General features: G+C 36.6%; 2 protein-coding genes across 2 annotated transcripts; one reads left to right on the forward strand and one right to left on the reverse strand.

Moving 5' to 3' along the window:
* Nucleotides 1–8,949: 8,949 nt before the first annotated feature.
* mtg1 (mitochondrial ribosome-associated GTPase 1) lies at nucleotides 8,950–11,284 on the reverse strand. Its single transcript, XM_016251229.1, has 11 exons — nucleotides 10,953–11,284; nucleotides 10,682–10,746; nucleotides 10,496–10,600; nucleotides 10,278–10,364; nucleotides 10,117–10,173; nucleotides 9,955–10,045; nucleotides 9,798–9,859; nucleotides 9,621–9,717; nucleotides 9,444–9,525; nucleotides 9,198–9,310; nucleotides 8,950–9,067 (listed from the first exon to the last, which is right to left on the reverse strand). Exons 1-11 carry the CDS (start codon nucleotides 11,053–11,055, stop codon nucleotides 8,970–8,972), a joined length of 960 nt encoding a protein of 319 aa, XP_016106715.1. The 5' UTR covers nucleotides 11,056–11,284; the 3' UTR covers nucleotides 8,950–8,969.
* Nucleotides 11,285–14,591: 3,307 nt separating this feature from the next.
* Nucleotides 14,592–17,810, forward strand: LOC107565931 (elongation of very long chain fatty acids protein 6-like). The gene is made up of 4 exons (XM_016251244.1): nucleotides 14,592–14,809; nucleotides 14,925–15,056; nucleotides 15,947–16,098; nucleotides 16,441–17,810. Exons 1-4 carry the CDS (start codon nucleotides 14,715–14,717, stop codon nucleotides 16,866–16,868), a joined length of 807 nt encoding a protein of 268 aa, XP_016106730.1. The 5' UTR covers nucleotides 14,592–14,714; the 3' UTR covers nucleotides 16,869–17,810.
* The last annotated feature ends 2,583 nt before the right edge of the window (nucleotides 17,811–20,393 follow it).

Raw genomic sequence — 20,393 nt, forward strand, 5'->3', positions numbered from 1 at the left:
GACAGACAGACATAGATAGATAGATAGATAGATAGATAGATAGATAGATAGATAGATAGATAGATAGATAGATAGATAGATAGATAGATAGATGATTTTTGTTATAGCTAGTACAGATTACAGAGCCTGACAAACTGTTAACACTGTTTCTAATCTACACTATTGCATTGTTATGAAGGTGACGTTTTATTGTAGGGTAACATTTACATAGAAAGCTCTAAAAATATTTCAAAGAGGGTGCTAAATTATATTTCCTCTGTTAACTAGAGCACCCAGAAAACCAGTGATAAACTGGTGAATGAACAGCTGAATGAACTGTCTGCCTGCAAATGACTCTCAGAGGGACCAGTGTTCATTCACACTTCACTGTTGTGATCCCATGCTAGTGTGTGTACATATAGAGAGACGATACATAATATCATGGTATCACAATAAAAGAAGAGTCATCTCATACCCATTGAGAAATGTTGTTTCCATAGCAACAGGGGGAGAATGATGGTTAAGCCAGACAGACCTCGAGAGGGAGTGGCACTTCTTTCTAAAGAAAGAGGTGAAAGACAGAAACACATTTCCACTGTGAATGTGAGGGCATTTCAAGGCCTTTCAAGGGAGCAAGTAAGGGAGGGAGAGGTAATTTGGCCGTCCATCCATTGATTTCCTTCACATTCATTCAAGTGTTTCCCCTTTATTTTCTGTCAGATGCATGAAGTGGCATCAACGCCGGCGGCTTAACCACTGCTGCACCTCCTCATCTTCATATTCTCCTCCTCCTCTCAGCATCCAATCTCCTTCAGCCCTCCACCACATCACACATGTAGTCTTTCCCCACAACACCCACACAAACACAGGCACTCACATTCCTTCTTTATTCTCTCTCTCGTACACACACACACACACACACACACACACACGCACACACACGCCCTCCTGCCTGGGGATTTGAAGATGTGACTGAGGCTGGTTTGTAATCAGATGAAAGACGAGTATAATCCCGAAGCTCCCTCCATCTTTTTCACTGCTGGAGTGGGGATGCTGAAGGAGAGGACAAGGGCCAGGATGGGTGACGTATGACGGAGAGATCTGTGCAGACGGATCCTGCCTTTATAAGGACCTGGACTGAGGCTGCACTCTTAGGAGCCTGGGATGACCGCAGAGATCATTGAAGAGCGAGTGGACGGGTAAAGACGGGGAGAGGACATCAAAGAGAGCTTCATCTGTGACAGGGACACAAGGTAAGCATTTCTTTTGAAAAAATGGTCTGCCGTTATTTTTGTTGTGTGTGTGGATGGGTTTAGATGCACAGGATGGAGTTCTCACCTTGACAGGTTTTTTTGGATTTAATGGAAGAGAGATGCACTCGGGCCTTTAATGAATTAATAATGAGAGGCTGTTTCATCCCACTGTGTCTAAGTAGCACGTTCCTTTCATGTGTGACAGAACTTAATATGATTCATGAAAGAGACTTTAACTATAAACAAAGATTTTAATATGGACATTTAGAATTCTAATTTAAACATTGAACATGTATTAAGGCTATTTCCAATGTTTGATGTAGATGTTTTTTTGTTTTTTTTCTAGTAGATTATTTTCTCACCTGTTGACAATATATATCATCTAAAACCAAAGCAAAGGCTGGAATAATGTGGAAAAACAGCCTTTGATCCAATTTAAGAAAGATGTACGAAAAGAACCAAAAGATTTTTCACGATGTTTATGCTGGTGTCTCTCAGAATAACAACAACATACTGTAATGGATGCATATAGGGACTGTAGAGTGAGAGATCGACTCCTGTGGGATTGAGACCCTTGTTGGTAGATATAGCTGGTTTACCAGACATTTCCACCCACCCCGCCCCTCAGCTGCAAATAGTTAAGACGAACAGGTAGTTTTGCCACAAACTCACAGTATCGGTTTAGCCTTATCAAAGGTTAAAGTTTTGGGGGCTGTAAAATTTTGTTTTTAAAAGAAGACTTCTTGCTCACAAAATATATACAATAATAAAAAAATGTTTTTAAACAAATGTTGTCTATTTTAATATATTTTAAATTGCAATATATTCTTGTGATGAATTTTCAGCATCATTACTCAAGTATTCAGTGTTACATGATTCTTCAGAAATCATTCTAATATGCCGATTTGCTGCTCAAGAAACATTTCTTATTATTCTCAATGGTGAAAACAGCTGTATTGCTTAATATTTTAGTGGAAACGGGGATACATTTTTTTAGAAAGTTCAAAAGATCAGCATTTATTTGAAATAGAAATATTTAGTGACATTATAAATGTGTTTACTGTCACTTTTTATCAATTAAATGTTTACTCACTGAAAAAAATTGATTATTTTATATATATATATAAAAAATCCAACCCATGTTTTTTTTTTAAAGCTTTTCATATTAACAACACTTTGGTAACACTTTATTTTGATGTCCCCTTTAGACATTCTAAAGGGGTTGTTGGGGTTTCTGCGCCACCCGGGCTGTTGTTCTCGCACCACCGGTGCAGTGGACTAAAGGACCCCAAACAGACATTTTAAATACTCTTGGGTATAAGTTCGACAGCCAAGTAAAGATTAAAAATAGGGAATTTTTTAGCAGCAGTATTTTCTTTTTGCCCTTGTTTATCAGAACTGGGTAACACATTTCAGAAAAATGTCTTCCTTTAATTTTTAACACCTCACTTAAATGCTGTAGTACTTTGCTCAGTAGATTTAAGAACTTTTTATAATATAGAGAAAGATTGTGGGATATTTTATAATAGTTAACTGCTCTTTGGTTTTTGTTTTCCCATCAGCAAAGCATAATGATTATGACTAAGTTCCTGCCTTGCATTATTCTATGTGGAAATGTCCATTAAATGAAAAACTTTTATTGTTTAAATCTGTGGAAGCACTGTGATGGAGGAAAGAGAATACAGTAACTGTGGCGCTTCCTGCTGGTCAATGCATGATAGTAAGACAGAGGGTATCAAATCATATGTGTAAATGCTTTTAAAAGTAAAACACTATTTACAATACACTACCTTTCAAAAGGTTTGGGGTTTTCAGAACTTATTTTAATATGTGATTTGGTGCTCAAGAAATATTTCTTATAAATATCTATGTTTAAAAAAAATGGTTGTGCTGTTTAATCGTTGTCAGGCTTCTTTCATGAATGGAAAGGTCAAAAGAACATCATTTATTTGAAATAGAAATCTTTTGTAACATTAAATGTCTTTACTGTCGCTTTTGACATCCTAACTAAATAAAAGCATCCATTTCTTTCAACATATATGACCCCAAACATTTAAATAGTAGTATATATTAATATTGAATAATAATATTAATAAAATGTCAATAGTAAGATATTAGATGTAGCAGGTGAGCTAATTATTTTAGTCCTTATTTGTCAGTACATTTCCAAAAATAAATATATATATTTCTGAATAATATAATTGCCAATCAATTTAACATTTAATGATGAAATTAGCACTGGATTTATACAGCATGACAACTGGTTATTGGAAAATATCAAAGAAGACGGATTATACTGTATTCAGAGTAACGCATGTTGACACTTGAAAGTAGAATATGTTTTGTTCAGTTATTTGTCAAAGCAAATTAAATGTCTCACCAGCAGCATCGTTTTCGTCTTTGTATTCTGCAACAAATAAAAGCAATATGGCACTTAATTGAAAACACCTTTTGTGTTTTGATGTTTTTGTGACCACATCATGAGTTACCATGCATGAAAGCTATCTATATTGCTTTATATTAACTACAACATGGCTTTCCTTACTGAGTCTTGTTTAGTACCACAATTTAGACAATGTTTGTGATTCTAGATACAGCTATGAAAAAAGAACCATACCATCCATCCTCCTGAGACCCAGCTATGGAGTTTTTGCCTCTGTGGTGGGCATTATATTTGAGTGAATTTCTCTGAGACCTCACATGTCACAGTTTTAAGAGCACATTCAGGGCTTTCCAGAGATACCAAATGATTGGATGTTTCAGCATGGCCACTCCCTCTCCTTGGTTTTTAAAAATGGCTAACATTAATTTAGTGATCACAGCTATGAAAAAAGAACCATACCATCCATCCTCCTGAGACCCAGCTATGGAGTTTTTGCCTCTGTGGTGGGCATTTTATTTGAGTGAATTTCTCTGAGACCTCACATGTCACAGTTGTAAGTCTGGAGTCCTGTACGGAGCACATGCAGGGCTCTCCAGAGACACTACATGATTGGATGTTTCAGCATGGCCACTCCCTCTCCTTGGTTTTTAAAAATGGCTAACATTAATTTAGTGATAAAATTGTACATCCTTATAGAAATATGATAATATTTTGTAATTATAATTTAAATCTGATACATTTTCAAATTGTTTGTCACAAATCAACATCTCAGGAAAATGTTATGGGGCTTCAAATCAAAATATGACTTCCTGTTATGAAACAGGACATCATTTCATACATGTCCACTGTAGAGGACACAGGACTAAAAGCATGTTTATTATGCATTTTGGAAGACAGAAGAATTGAATAGGAAAACAAATTATATAGCAATATTCTTATGAAATATTAGATATTATTTTGAAAATCTGGCCAATTACTACTCCCATTATTACACTTCTTTTTTCAACATGCTGTCCCAACAGCACTTTAATATGCAAATTAGATACAGTGTATTGTGCTTAATGGGAAAACCAGTTTATGGAATTTTTAAACACATATTGCATAAAGCAAAATGGCATATCAAATCATTTTGTTATATATTTTATAACATAGTTGAGAACCATCCTTAAACAAAGTCTGATATACACAAAAAAATAAAATCCTGAAACATAAAAATGAATTGATTTTTTAAAATTCCCATTGTTTTTGCCTTTTCATGTCGATTCTTGTCATTTTATTTGTAGAAAAACTGAGTCCTGGTGTCCTCTACAGAGGACAAAGCATAACATATGAATCAGATATCATTTTTCAAAAATTTTATTTGACCATTTTGTTCTTATGCTCTAAACAATGTAATGACATGAAAAAAATACTAAATTCACAAAGCTTTTTATTTCTGGTTCTCAGGAGGATATGTTTGTGCTCTCATCACCCATGTTCATGATCAGCAATACATTTACAGGCAAACTGACTGAACATTTAAAGCATGCAGAATCACCTGAACATTTACAAAACAAGATCAAAAGATGGATTTGGATCGAGTATAAAATATTGACAGATACCCAGACCTGTACTTGTGTTCAAGACTACCTGGTCTGCGACACGTTCTAGACTGTATTCCGAGTGAGACCATTCCATGACATATCCATAAATGAATAAACATTCAATTTATTGCCACAGTTCATAAATTTGCTCATGTCCATAGACTGGATTTCCACATTGTGTGTCTTCAAGCATTTATAAATTAGGCTGTATTTTAAAATCTTATAGTTCATCTTTTTGAAAAGCCTTTAAACAACATAAGATTCATCTAAATGCATTCAGCTGCTTTTCTTTCTTTTCTTTTACTACAGCAGCAAACCTGATGACTACACCTGCCATGTTTGAATCCATCTTCAGCAGAAGCACACACACTACGAGCAGTGCTGCCTTACATAACGCTTGCATTTGATTTGATCTCACACATGATCGTGAGATATAGTGGGATATTCTGTGGACACGGGCACAATCGGAGGTAAGTACCTCGATATGGCTAAAGAACATGAATTTGAACATGCATAATGACGGGTTGTTGCAGTAGCATCCATAAACCCAATAATACACATACTACTACATGGACACATTCGCGAGAATCCACAGAAACGCCTTGTGTTTGTGCGAACATCAGTCGACGTCGCGTGAATACTGTCATATTATTACATATCTGTGTCTCATAGAGGCTGCAAATGACAATAATGGGTTGAATTTACGTGTTCTAAAAAACCAAAATGAATGATTGATATTGTGACCATTTTGAATTTATGACCAGGCAAACGCTGTGTAAATCGTATTTTTCTCCTCATATAAGCGTCTCTCGTAAAGTAAGAATAACACAAGATGAAGGAAATATAGTCTTCTGACCTCTAGCAGATATTGTGAGCCGTAAATGGCTGTATTTCTAGTGACCTAGTTGGAGAATAGCCTGATTTACCATTTCATCGCTTCATTAAACACACGACAGTAAATAGCACATTTTAAAGCATGATTAAAACTAAACCAGTTTAATCTATTTATTAAAAATATGAGCTCATCAGCCATCATCAGTATGTTTTCCTTTGGTGTCTGTTAGTATTATATCTATACACGGATGGAGACACACAGTAATCTTTGAGCAAACTTATTGAACCTTAACACACATAACAAAATACCAATCTTTGTTAAACACTTACCCTACTTTGCAATTTGACACTTAAGTAGCCTAACTTGTGTCAACTGTTGATTCATTAATGGATGTCCTTATACTTGAGAAAAAAATCAATCCAAGTGCGATCTGTAAATGAAATGGGAAGTTATAAATGTTATTATATTTATTTTTTAATGTAGGCCTATTATTTAATTTATTATTTTACCATAATAAATGCTCTGACAATGAAATATAAAAACGAGGTTACCCACACAAAATACTATAGGGTAAAACACGACAAATAATTCGATATGAATGAATGAATGAATAAATAAATAAAAAATGGCATGTAATACATATAACTGTTAACAAAAATTAGAAAGTAAATTTTAAATCAAGTATAAAATACATGTGATACATTGCATAAGAAATTCTGGTAATAGCCAGATAAGAAAACAAGAAGTAAATAATATTTTACAGTAAAATGAAATGCAGTGTAATAATGGTAAGCAAAAGAAAGTTTTTTTCTGTAGCATTTTACATTCTTTCCCCCAGCTGAAATAAGTAGCATTCTTTACACTGCAACATTCCCCTCAAGTTTAAAGGAGTAATTAATCACATGAACTATGCACCAGTTCCACAAAGTATGACAAACAACAAAGTCTCCAAATACTTTTGGGAGTTTTAAATATTTTATCTACTACAGTGGTTCTGAACCTTTTTTCTCCACGGCCCCCTATTGTCCAAAACATCATTCAAATGTCCCATGACTTTTTCTGTTATTTTTAGATTATTGGATAAGGATTTTACGATTGTTTAAAAAATTTAAATGTTTTTGTGTGAAAATTAAAATTTATGTTTGGCCCATTTTAAATCCTTTGAAGTCATTTTGAGGCCCCCTAGTGGGTCCCAGACCTCCGGTTGAAAACCACTGATAATGCAGTGGCATTCGTACATTTTAAGTGCGACTTAAAACACCTTAAAGTGTCAGAGTGCAGTTAGGAGCTGCTGTAATATTGTGTCAAATAAGTAGATACAAAGAAGTTCAGCAGAGCTTGTACATATATTCTGAGGGTTTATTTTCGTCTGAATCATCTCCATGCTTTTCTTCCATTCTCAGGGTGATCCAGAATGAACAGGGCTGTGGCCACCTGCTGGATATTTCTCTTGCTTTCAGCATTCCTGTGCGATCAGGTGATATCCAAAGGTGGCAGGGGAGGAGCCAGGGGTTCAGCGCGGGGCAGCACCCGAGGAGGCCGGACGTCCCGCACCCGAGGCTCTCCCGCTGTGAGGGTGGCAGGGGCAGCGGCGGCCGGGGCTGTGGTGGCGCTGGGAGCTGGAGGATGGTACGCGTCGGCCCAGCGTCGACCGGATGACAGCTCAGAGCATGGAGATGATTACTACAGTAACAGAACAGACTGGGAGCTTTACCTCGCCAGGACATCAAACGCAATAGTGCACGACTTCACTACCACTAGATTTTCTGCTTTGCTCTTACCAATAAACTTTGTGATGTACTTTGCCCCTTGAGGCAGTTTAAGACAGTTTGGCACAGCTTAATAAGCTGCTTATGTATGTTACTGTGCAACACCGATGTTTAATAATGTGTACTTTAAATGTACAACAAAGCAGATATAAAGACGAAAGAAAGATTTAAAACCTCTCTATTTAGTTTAGTAGACATATAGGATCTGAAAGGTTAGTTTGCTTCAACAGAAGCATTAGTATCTATACAACTATAGACTACTTAAATTATGCTGGTTACATCATTATTATGCTGGTACTGGATGGCAAAAATACTGTGTTAATGTTGTGCTGCTGCACTGTTGGTGAAACTCCACTGTTCTTGAGATTTACGTGAAACATTTTATATGAACCTTTGTCTGTTTAATAATCTTTATGTTCACATTTAATTGTACGTAGATTGAAGAGGTATGCTGTAACACATTTAGAATAAGAAAACAGTATTTCTAGCTGTACCTGTACTTCCATTGCTTCGGGTGTGAAAACGTCCTCTTTTTAAATTATTTATAAATAATTTGATGGATTTAAACAATTTTGTATCTCTAGTAGAGATTTTTGATAACCCACAAAAAATGTGAATGCAGTATATATTAAGTGCACGTGTTTAAAAACGCCAAGAAATTAAAGATGTTTTATATATATATATATATATATATATATATAAAACGGTACACAAGCTCTCTTTGTCAGCTGTTGTTAGATAGATATATTTAACAAATTATCATTTTAAACATCAAAGCAATTACATTAAAATTAATATATTTAGGAAAAAACAGATGATGTAGTTTCGTGAAAGTAGATAATCAACTTGTTCTAAGTAGTTTTGTGCTGCCATTTGATTGTTGGGTTGAAATATTTGGTTTTCACATACAAGATACCAATGCTGTTTAAATAAAAATCAAGAGTTTATTGTATCTTCAATTGCAGTAAAGAAAAAAAAAATACATTCAATGCATCTTTTCTGATAAGTACACAATAAAAACAAGACGTGCACCAAACACCCTGGTCACCACCTTTTAAATAAAACATTACAAGTAATAAGTGTTTTTTTTATGTGCTCAGTGTCCAGTCTTGGACATACATACAGTAAGGTCAAGCTTTTTTTTTTGCAATAATTGCAAATCAGCTATTAATCAAGCATAACTTTCCCAAGTTCTCCTTTGCGAAATGCTCTGATGAAATCATAGGCTGCTGCACTGTAGTCTGGTAACTGGACAGTGATGTTGCCTAAACAGTTGATGTGTTATTGGTTAAATATGGTCAATGATTTATTAGATATCATATTTAAAAAAGTTTAAGGTTGATTTGTGTGAAATCACTAAAATGAAAACAGAGTGGCTTGAATGAATGAACTCACCAACTCCAGTGATGGCCTTCACACGCTTGGTCTTGCCGAGCTTCACCGCTATACACTTCAACACATGCTGAATATCATCGCTAGGCTCTTCAAGATTGTACTTTTCAATGTAACTACATTACAAATTGTCACAACCGTTATTGATTATTCTACTGTACATTCAGCTTCATAAAACACACAACAAATCATTGCTTAGTGCTTGTAGACTGTCGCAAAACTCGCTAAGAACTCCATTGCAAAACCTACCTAAATCTTTCCCGTCTGTTCAGTGAAAATAGCAGATAATCTGCAATGACATCCTCACCAACTAAATGGTCCAAAATGGTACCTGTTTGTAAAGGAGACAACTTCATCACCTTACAATAAAAACAACATGACAACAACTATACATTAAGATTATTTCCCAGAAATTTGAGGACTTACCGCATAAAGCAAGTTTCATTCCTGTCTCTATGTTCTCTATTCTAGGTGGCAGGACCCCTGGGGTGTCCAGTAAATAAATTATGGGTCTCTCACAAACCTAGTAAAACAAAATTTCATCTAAACCTATGTTTGAACAAATCAATCCACTTGAATCCACCAAATGATTATAATTAATACCTGAATTTTTGTCAGGACAGCTTTTGTAATTCCTGGTTCACCTCCTACTTTTGAAGCTTTGCCTGACAGCAAGAAGAATATCTAACCTTTAGGCCTTATATTTATTTGTTTGTTAAAATCAACTTACTGCAAGAAGCAAAATGCCTCAAATAAATACCTTTTTTCAAATATGTTCTTCTTACAGCATTAATCAGTGATGATTTCCCCACATTTGGCACACCAACGACCATCAGGCAGTAACTTCTGTCCTACACAGATGAATAAGAAAGTCAGAAAACTTTATAGCAAAATATAAGCTACTGAAATAGTTGAAACTTACCTCTTCTCTATGAAAACGTGACCCACTTCCTATCAACTCTGTCACAAGAGGAACAATCTGGAACATCAGACATTGAAAGACAGAATGTTTAAAACAATAATGTGCTAGGTTTTCCAGTCTTTTATTTAGAAAGATCTGATGTAACGTCTGACACTGCTCACCCTTTTCACATTCTCATCTCGTTGTCTTAAACAGTCTGTAAATAAAACGTTCCTCACACCTTCTCTGTCAAGCTGCTTCAGAATACTCTGGTGGAAAAAAAAACTAAAACCTGTTAAATCCTGTTTTTATTAGCACATCATTTAAGTACTTTCGGTTTTTGCATTTACGAAGACAGTTTAAATTGAAAGCAATAATGAAATGCTTAAGATTATAAGACCTGCTTTTTTGACGTGTCTGCCAGATCCAGCTTGTTCAGTAGAAGTATGTGTGGCCGGACATCAAGACTCTCTTGAAATGAGGGATTTCTTCCAGAAAAGGGTATGTTGGCAAGTTAAAGAAGGTCTTAGAAAAAGAATGTGGTTTAATCACTCAAAATGTCCATTCTCTGCAATAAAAAGGATATTCTAGCATCATGGATCTCTATAATGCAATCAACCTTCCTTAGACTGTCTCTCATCTGCTTGAGTCCTAAAAAAAAGAAAAATATTTCTGTAGGACAAAATTAAGTATTAAACTTAGATTCTAAAGACACGTGGAAATAGATTTAGACACCTACAGTACATGTTTAGATTGGCCCAAATTAAATAAACAACTAAAGAACGCTGAAAGATTAAAACACACTCAAAGAACACGAAATTGTACAGATTTAGTGGTTTTTAGTGTTTGTCACGCACCTTTAGCCATATGTCCAGGGAACCAATGCGCCACCTCTCGCTCACCAAAGTCAAACACTTTCCTAAACTTGGCAGCATTGAGTAAAGAATGATAAATCCTCATCGTAGCCGCTCGGCCGGTCTGAATACAGAATGAATTTGCTCAATCAAGACCGCTACTTGCTAACAAAATCGTCTAAACAGAGACCTTACAAACTAGCAAATATCATTCTCCTACAGATGCCATACTTCTTCTGTGCTGTGACTGTACAGGAAGGAACTCAATCATCGCCACCTACAGGATCGGCAGGGGAACTAGTGACAGCTGAGCGAGCAAAACCGCATAGACAGATTATGTTATACCAGTATTGCAAGCAGGGTTTAAATTGGGCCGGGGCCGTCCGGGGCTGAGCCCTGGCACATAGACTCCAGAAAAGCAAACGTTCGAACGACTGACCGACCGATCGAACATCTTGAGCTTTTGAGCGTCTTACACTGCGGGTGACCCACGTGACGCCAGCGTCTTGAAATTAGCTGGTGTTTAAACATTTAAGGAGCCAAGCTGCTGTGTAAAGACTATAAATGGACATTACAAGCATTACAATAATTATATTTTATACCTAAAATCTCAACCATTTCCTGCATCCTGCTGTACTTCCCTGAATAAGTAGGCTATTTAAAGGTGTTGTAGGCTAATAAGTCGTTCTTAGTAATACATTGAAAAAGCTTGTGTATGTGGGGCAAAAAGTTCCCGAAATAAACCAATATGTACAGCTCCTACTGTTGGAAATGGCAAATGTAAATTATATAATTAAATTTTCATTTTACTTTTGCACCAAACTTTGCACGTATGGGTAATGGAAAATGTAAATTTAAATACTGAAATACAATGCCATTTTGCATATTAAATTGAATTTCGCTACCTATATGTGAGAGCAGCTGAGAAGATCGTTGGTGCCTCTCTCCCCTCCCTTCAGGACATCTACAACACCCGTCTCACCCGCAAAGCCCTCTGCATTGCAGGTGATCCCACCCACCCGACACACAGCTTCTTCAGTCTGCTGCCATCAGGGAGGAGACTGCGGAGTCTCCAGACCAGGACCAGCAGACTGAAGGACAGCTTCATCCATCAGGCTGTCAGGAAGCTGAACTCCCTCCCGACCTTGCCCCCCCTCCCCTCTTTTGCCCCACGCATCACTGAACTCTGACCCTCTGATGGACTCTCCCACTCCCCCCCTCCCAAATACACACACACACTGTCACTTTTATCAGTCTGAATAAGCTCTTTTGCACTACAAATCATTTTTTGCACTACAATCACTATATCTGCACTGTTGTTTACTTTACTGGTTTGCACTCTATCTGCCATATGCCTTGTGCTTTATATATATATTTTTACATTTTACCTTATTTGTATATTTGTATAGTTGTATTTTGTATTTAATCTGTATTTATGTTATCTGTATGCACCCAAGGGTCTGAGAGTAACGCAATTTCAATTCTCTGTGTGCATGTGCTGTACATGTGGAAGAATTGACAATAAAGCAGACTTGACTTGACTTGACTATATGCTTCCATAGGGGCCGTCCGGGGCTGAGCCCTGGCACATAGACTCCAGGGCTTGACATTAACGTTTCATTAACGCCAGACAAGTCAAATGACTAAAACATCAGTAACCAAAAATAACTATGTAAACACCAAAACGCAAGTACTATTCTGATTTTACTACATTTAGAGCAAGTGGCGAATAGTAGATATAGCTACTGTATATAATGCATCTATATATATATTAATTTATAGCCTAGATGTTAAGGATTACAAAGGGGGGTTACATCTGACACTCCCACATACAGATTTAATTGACTTCTTTTATAAATTGGAGTGACTGCTCTAAAATATGAAACACCAATGTTTCAGGAGTTTATAACATGCTTATACGATAACTCTTTTGTTTCCTATATGGGTTTATGCATACGCTTTATTTTTTAAGATCAACTGTTTTTTTTCCAAGGCACAGTTAGATTTCAGTGTTTCCTGTCATATGCAAAGATTTGATTTCAAAAACAGTATCATAGCTATTAAACTATTTCTGGTTATGATTTTAAATCTATATTTAACTTCAGAAAGATCTTAAAGTAAGTCTGATTTTGTGGTGGCTGTGCTTCAAAGGGGACATCAGATGCCCTTTTTCTACAAGTTGGTATGATTCTTTAGGGCCTTCTTGAAATGGTCTCAGTGGTCGTGTATAACCACCCTTTTTACCTTGTCAAAAACAGCTCTGTTCACAGCGACTAGTTTCGGTACATATCTCTTTACATGCTAATGAGCTCTGCTCACCCCGCCCCTCTTTTCTGTGGAAGTGCAAAGTTGATTCGCAAATAATCATAATATATATAAAGTGTGAGACTTACTTCTTCTGGAGGTGCAGCTGGATCACGAACAATGGGTACTGATCCATCCTTGAGTTTCAACTTTTTAACAAAACCTGCCTTGAATTTGTCCCTCGATCAGAAAGCAGTCAGGAGTAAATTGATTTATGCGGACAGGTGTATTTGGTGGCACATTACCATGAAAATCAAAAACTAATCCACGATGTCCTCATGATGTCGGGAGAAATAAGGACTCTTATGTTCTTTCTACATCCAACTACAAAACATCTGCATTGCTTACAAGACATTGTTGTTGCTACAGCTACCCTGCTGAGAAAGTGACAGACTTCGTACAACTGGCTGAGTGCGGAAATATGCTAATACAGGACAGTACGTCAGCGGTCGTGGGCGGGGCCTGATCAAAATCAAAAAGAAAATCAAAATGGCTTGATAATTGAGACTAGGTTTTTGGGGGATACAAAAGGAGTGAATGGATTTTTATCATAGTAGGGTGGTTGTGTCCACACACTACTAAGACGATACTTTGCATATGAAGATATTTTGCATCCAATGTCTCCTTTAAAATGAAAATATTATAATCTTAATTCAAGTGATGAAGGATTTCAAAAGTCTGACAGTTATCAGTGTTCAATACTACTACTAACCCTGCCTGGTTTACATGTTTGAAAATGATTAACAGTTGAAAACATTAGAAATTCAGAAATGTCATCAAATGTAATCAGTTACATTACTTTAATAAAGCAATTGAAAGTTACACTACTTATTACATTTTAAGTAGGGTTATCTGTAAGCTATTACATTTCCAATAACCTTCCCAACAATGGCTACAACAGTATATAGCCTACCTCACGTGCAGGGACTTGAGAAATATAAACAGAAATTTGGTACAGTGTATTTTCTCTATATTATATTATGTTGGAATTCGGAATTAAAGAAAATAATTTCAGATCAATTTCAGAAGAATATTCTTTCATTATAGCGATAGTGTCACTATTATTTATTATTTGCATACTGAATTGTAATTGGTCTTTATCACAGCTCTGGGTTACACGGCTTAAAAAACGAAAGACAATCTCAATCAGCTTCTTCCTCGCTCCATCTATATTTGTATACAACTAATCAAATCGCCATTTTAACATAAAGACCGCTGTTTTGTCTGCATCGCGAAAACTGGTATTTCTTTCAGGAAATACAAAACTAGTTTTTGGCTGAGAGTCACTCCCTTAACTTCACTATAAACTCCACCCTGATTTAAATACGACAGGTGTGTGCGCACAGGTGTGTGTTTGAGGTTGACTAGTTAACTGGTGGCCACCCTGCCGAGCGGACAGCACTTTTTTTTTTACTAAATCACCTTTACTTTTATATACAGTTTGCTGTAGGTGTTTCCAAAATGAATGCGACTGAATTTCAGCTGCCTCTGACTGAGTATGATTTCGAGCGTCACTTTGATGAGAGGTCTGCTATTGAATGGATGCAGGACAACTGGTAAGAACTGTAATTGATTGAATTGGAAATTAATCTGTATCAATACACCTGCCACTAGTGCTTGGAAGTCCAGCATAAAAATAATTTTTCTGGTGTTATGTTTTGTCTCTTTCAGGAAAAAGTCGTTTTTGTTTGGTGCTGTGTATGTAGTGCTGGTGTTTGGTGGGCAGCACTTCATGAAGGAAAGACAAAAGTTTGATCTACGTAGGGTGTTACTGCTGTGGTCCCTCAGTTTGGCCATCTTTAGGTAAGTAAAATCTAGTGTTCGGGTTATAGAGCATCAGGCTCACCCCTGTTTTATTTGTATGCACAAGCATTTACAACCTAAATGGGGACATTCCATAGACGACTTTGTGTTTCTATATAATTAAATATTATGACCTAACCCTGACAGAAAACTGCATTTTATAGTTGCAACCTAAAGATGCTCACAAAAGGAGTTTTTGTCAGATTTAGCCCACTTCTGGATACAAATTTGTCCTTTAAATTCTTAAATCTCAAGATGCTCCTTTGCATCTTGTGGTGTCATGGAGGTTTCACACCACCTTGTAGTTTTACTTTGCTGTTGGATATTAGGTTACATAACATATGGTTGTACCAATAGGAAACTATCTATTGTTAAATGCAAAAATGCTGTTTGAAACATGAGCATGCCAAAATGCATACCAATGACACGTTTGTGAGATTTACCACTTCATGTGGTTTTTAAATCTTCAGTGGTTGTTGTTTTAAGTTGGGTTTGGTTTCATTTGGGTGGGGGAAGGTGTCTTAGTCCCATTTCAAAAGAGGACAGAGATGACAGCAAGCACAATGTAACTTTGCATGCTTGTGAAAAGAACAATAGAATACTGTGATTGGATGGCAGCAGTGACCTCTGGTCACATGTTCTTTAGATCTCCCACAGCAACTGGACTTTCGCCACTTAGTGAATGTTTTGATATTGATTTGTTTAACACAGAAACTGCCTGGCTGCTACCATAGCAAAGTTTCTATTTGACATGCCCAACATACAAGTCTTTTTTTTTTTCTCCCCCTCCCCAGAGTTCACTAGAGCTCTGAATTGTTTATCATGAATACCATGGTTTTACAGCCGTGACGGACAATCTTCACATACAAATCTTGCTTTTTCTCTTTCAGTATCATTGGAGCGGTGAGAACTGGGTGCTTCATGTTGTACATGCTCAGAACCAGTGGTTTTAAGCAGTCTGTTTGTGATCAGAGCTTCTACTATGGGCCGATAAGCAAGTTTTGGGCTTGTGCTTTTGTGCTGAGCAAGGCCCCAGAGCTAGGTGAGCCTTTTTCTTATTCATTTATTTTGGGATAAATCACCATAAATGACCATTCTGTCATCATTTACTCACTCTCATGTTGTACCAAACCTGCATGACATTCTTTTATAGAATGGAAAAGAAGATACTTTGAATGTTATAATGAAAGTCAGTGGGGTTCAAAACAACATTGGACCTCACTGACTTCTAATGTAAGGACCAAAAAAAAAATTGACCCAATTTTGGGTGCTAAATTGAGAATTTTCGTTTTTAGGATCATTATCTCTTTAATTGTTTGTAATTTTGCCAAATATTTTTGCACTCATATTTTAACCCTTTTTACACACATCCTCACTTTTTCAGGGGACACCATGTTCATCGTCTTGCGCAAGCAGCGGCTGATCTTCCTGCACTGGTATCATCACATTACTGTGCTGGTGTACTCCTGGTATTCCTACAAAGACCAGGTCGCTGGTGGTGGCTGGTTCATGACCATGAATTACACCGTGCACGCGCTCATGTACAGCTACTACACAGCTCGAGCTGCTGGACTCCGTGTGCCGAAACCCTGTGCCATCATCATCACTTCCTCCCAGATTGCTCAGATGGTCATGGGACTGGCAGTAAGTGCGCTAGTGTACCAATGGATGCAGGATGGGGATTGCCCTTCTTACATAGATAACATAGTGTGGGCTTCACTCATGTATCTCAGCTATCTGCTCCTCTTCTCTTTTTTCTTTTATCAGTCTTACGTGAAGGGTTTAAAACCCACAAGCATCAAAACTGAGTGATATGCAGCCCTGAGGTTTGAATATGAGATTTTATTTCTGATGGTTTACCTTGGTAAAATACATATTTATTTCATGTTTTAAAGCAAGGTGAACAATGAAGATGTGTGTATATATTTTCAAACAACAGCCAGACTGTAAAAGCTATATGAAAAGAACAATAGATTAGGGCAGTTATTTGTATATTATTTTCTAGATGGTATTAGCTGAGCAAAGCGCATCAAATACAACTCTTGATTTTGCTGTTGAGAATTTAAATGATTTTGAAGAACTTGAAAACGTATGTTGTAGCGAGAGCCAAGATCCATTGTAATCTGTGCTGGTAGTCAAAGAACAAGTGATCAATTTGTCTAAAATTTCTAAAATTCATCCATTCTGAACATGCTCTTCTGGGTGTGTTTTTATTGCTGCATACTAGTTCAGTGTTTCCACCTCATGATGTCACAGAAACTTGAATTATCCGTGCTGGCTGGTTGGACAGGTTCTCAGACGTTTAAATTGCCCATTTTTGGCTGGAATTCTCTAGAAGGACGACACCCATGTTCTCGCTCTCATTCGGTTTCTGTCATGAGTTCACTGCAGCTCTCATTCACTGAAGTTACATTATATAAAACCAGCTGAGGAACGATTGATATTCTCTCATTCACCTTTGAATAACATATGGGCAGAGTCGGATTGAAATGGTTCATTCCTGGTTTTGTGGCTGTACTGGATTGGTGCTTGATAGAACAGTTAACCTTTACCTGTCCCTATATTGGTGCTACTTGAGTCATTAGTAAAATGCACAGTTGTATTTATATATTTACATAATTCATTTTTATGGTTGTGGGGATATTTATTTTTCCACTGAAATGACTATAAGGTTTCCATCTTGATCTTTTAAAAAAATGTTGTATTAGCCTATGTGATAGTAGAGAACAAACCTTTTGAGAATATTCAGTGGAATTATGCGCTCTAAATTGGTATAATCTGAAATGTTGCTGCTACCATCCAAGATTTTTGTTGTCTCTCCTGTCTGTTCCTGTGAAAGATTTTGTCTACCTTTGTGTATTTCAGTTTAAAGGATATTTTGATTTAAGAGATTTTATGACTTTGTCTTAAAGTATGTTGGAGATGGAAGCCAAATAATTACTTTGTTGTATTAACCACAAAGTTGAATGTAGTGGTACTAGCCTACATTACAAGGCATAGTATACAACTTCTGTATTTTAAAAAAGAAGAACGTAATGTAATAAAGGAGCCGAATGTAAATATTTATCTCCTGTACAAGTTCTTAGCTGATATGAAGAAATTATGATTGTGTATTTATTTTTGTCATTAAATAAAAGTGTGTCATTCTGTTAAATTTTTTTTTTCAGCTGACCGGTTTTCTGAGCTAAGCTGACATATTTTACGCATTAACACATACATACTTTTGTTGTTAACAGGAAGTTCACATATTTCCAGCTCTGTGATGGATGTAAACTTAGATGCAGTTCGGTAACATTTTCATTTCAATTGGGCCAGTAGAAGAAAGAGCTGCCCTAGTTGAATGACTCTGGAAGCCTCTTCAGAAATTATTTCATCACATTCTTTAGTCTCTGATGTTTTAATATTAAATAACATGTGACAAAAACACTCTCTGGAACTGGAAGTATTCTGGGCCCATTTTTCCACTAGCAGACAAAAATGTGGTTTGGCACTAAACAGCCGTACATTGACCCCAGTGTTCTACATGACTAGCCAGTCAGTAACTTGCCATTAGGCGACACTTCTCATCGCCCTGCTGGAATCATAGGTTAATTGACTTGCTCGAGGGTACAGCAGCGGAGATGCTGTGAAATTGAAATTTTATTAACTCTTTAGTGCCTGGTTGTTCCCTAACACACCACACACATGTATGGCCAGAAATGTTTTGTTTCTTTTGCCACCTACAGACTCACCCAGTGTGATGAGAGAACGGAGTGCTGTAGTGATGACATATTTTTGTAGACCAACCAGGACGTTAGCATTACCCTGGTTCACTTGACAGAAACCCCAGGATTTAATTGATTTTGGATTATTGCAGAAAATAAGCTCTGTGACAAACCAAAGTTTATGATTCTTGCATGTTTTGTTCATTATGACAATATACACAAATTAAAACATCTTTTGAAGACTTAATACAATCAGAACCCTTTACGAAAATTGACCATGGTTTTACTAAAAAAAAAAAAACGGTTAATTTTCATAAGGGAAGTAAATATCTAAACATAACTATAAATGACTTCACCGTCACCCCCATTATAAAAGCTTCTAATACCCAAGTATCACTGATGTAGCGATTTTATGTCAGAGTAAAACATGAAAATATCTTGAGCGCTTGTTTTCATCCACAGACCTTATTTCAGGCATTTAACCAAAAACCTTTAAAAAGCCCATTGACTTAGACGATGAAACCAGAAGTGCTAAAATGCCATCTCATTTCCAAGTTTTGGACTACAAAACACGAAATCCCTGCAGTACTCTATGGACTCAATGTAGGGTGAATTTGGGTAATCTGGGACATTTTTTTTGCAATTTTGACTTCTGCTATTTATTTCCATATCTATCTAACACATTAGATCAACACATTAGACTTTTCTGAAATCTCTAAGATGTTTTCTAACCACACCAGAAGAAAGAATGTTGATATTATACCCAGAGGAGACATCCCACACCTATTAGCGTTTTTTGTGCCAAAAAAAAAAATGTGTGCCTGAATTTGATAATCTGGGACAGGTCACTTTGTAATCTGGGACATATGTATTAGGCCTAAAAAAAAAACTATATTCACCATACTTTATGCATGCCAAACACAATATCACCAATTTTTAAAAAGCATTATTAAAAAAATGACAAGTACAGAAATCTCAATAAGGAAATTTATATTTCAATATCAGGAAAATGATTTCTTTCTGTACACAGGATGAACAATCTACTGTGTTAATTTTGATCAATTTAAAACTATTAAAATTGTTTCACATTTGTTTAACATTGTATTAATATACCTATTAGCCAATCTACTATTCCAGTGGTTCTCAAACCTCTCCATGAAGTACCCCCAGCACTGCACATTTTGTATGTCTCCCTGTATCTGAAATACCAACTTCAGGTCTTGCAGTCTCCACTAATGAGCTGATGAGTTGAATCAGGTGTAATAGATGAGGGAGACATACAAAATGTGCAGGGCTGGGGGTATTCCAGGACAGGTTTGAGAACCACTGTACTATTCTGTAATACATTTCACTGAGTTAATTAAAGGCCATGAATATTTTCATGAAATACCATCTTCAGGTCTTGCAGTCTCCACTAATGAGCTGATGAGTTGAATCAGGTGTAATAGATGAGGGAGACATACAAAATGTGCAGGGCTGGGGGTATTCCAGGACAGGTTTGAGAACCACTGTACTATTCTGTAATACATTTCACTGAGTTAATTAAAGGCCATGAATATTTTCATATTTTAGCTGACTAATGACTGTGTGTGTGTGTGTGTGTGTGGAGAGGGGGGGGGGGGGGCTTCCCTTT

The sequence above is a fragment of the Sinocyclocheilus grahami genome, unplaced genomic scaffold, assembly GCF_001515645.1.
Source record: "Sinocyclocheilus grahami isolate Dianchi unplaced genomic scaffold, SAMN03320097.WGS_v1.1 scaffold1035.1, whole genome shotgun sequence".
NCBI lineage: Eukaryota > Metazoa > Chordata > Actinopteri > Cypriniformes > Cyprinidae > Sinocyclocheilus > Sinocyclocheilus grahami.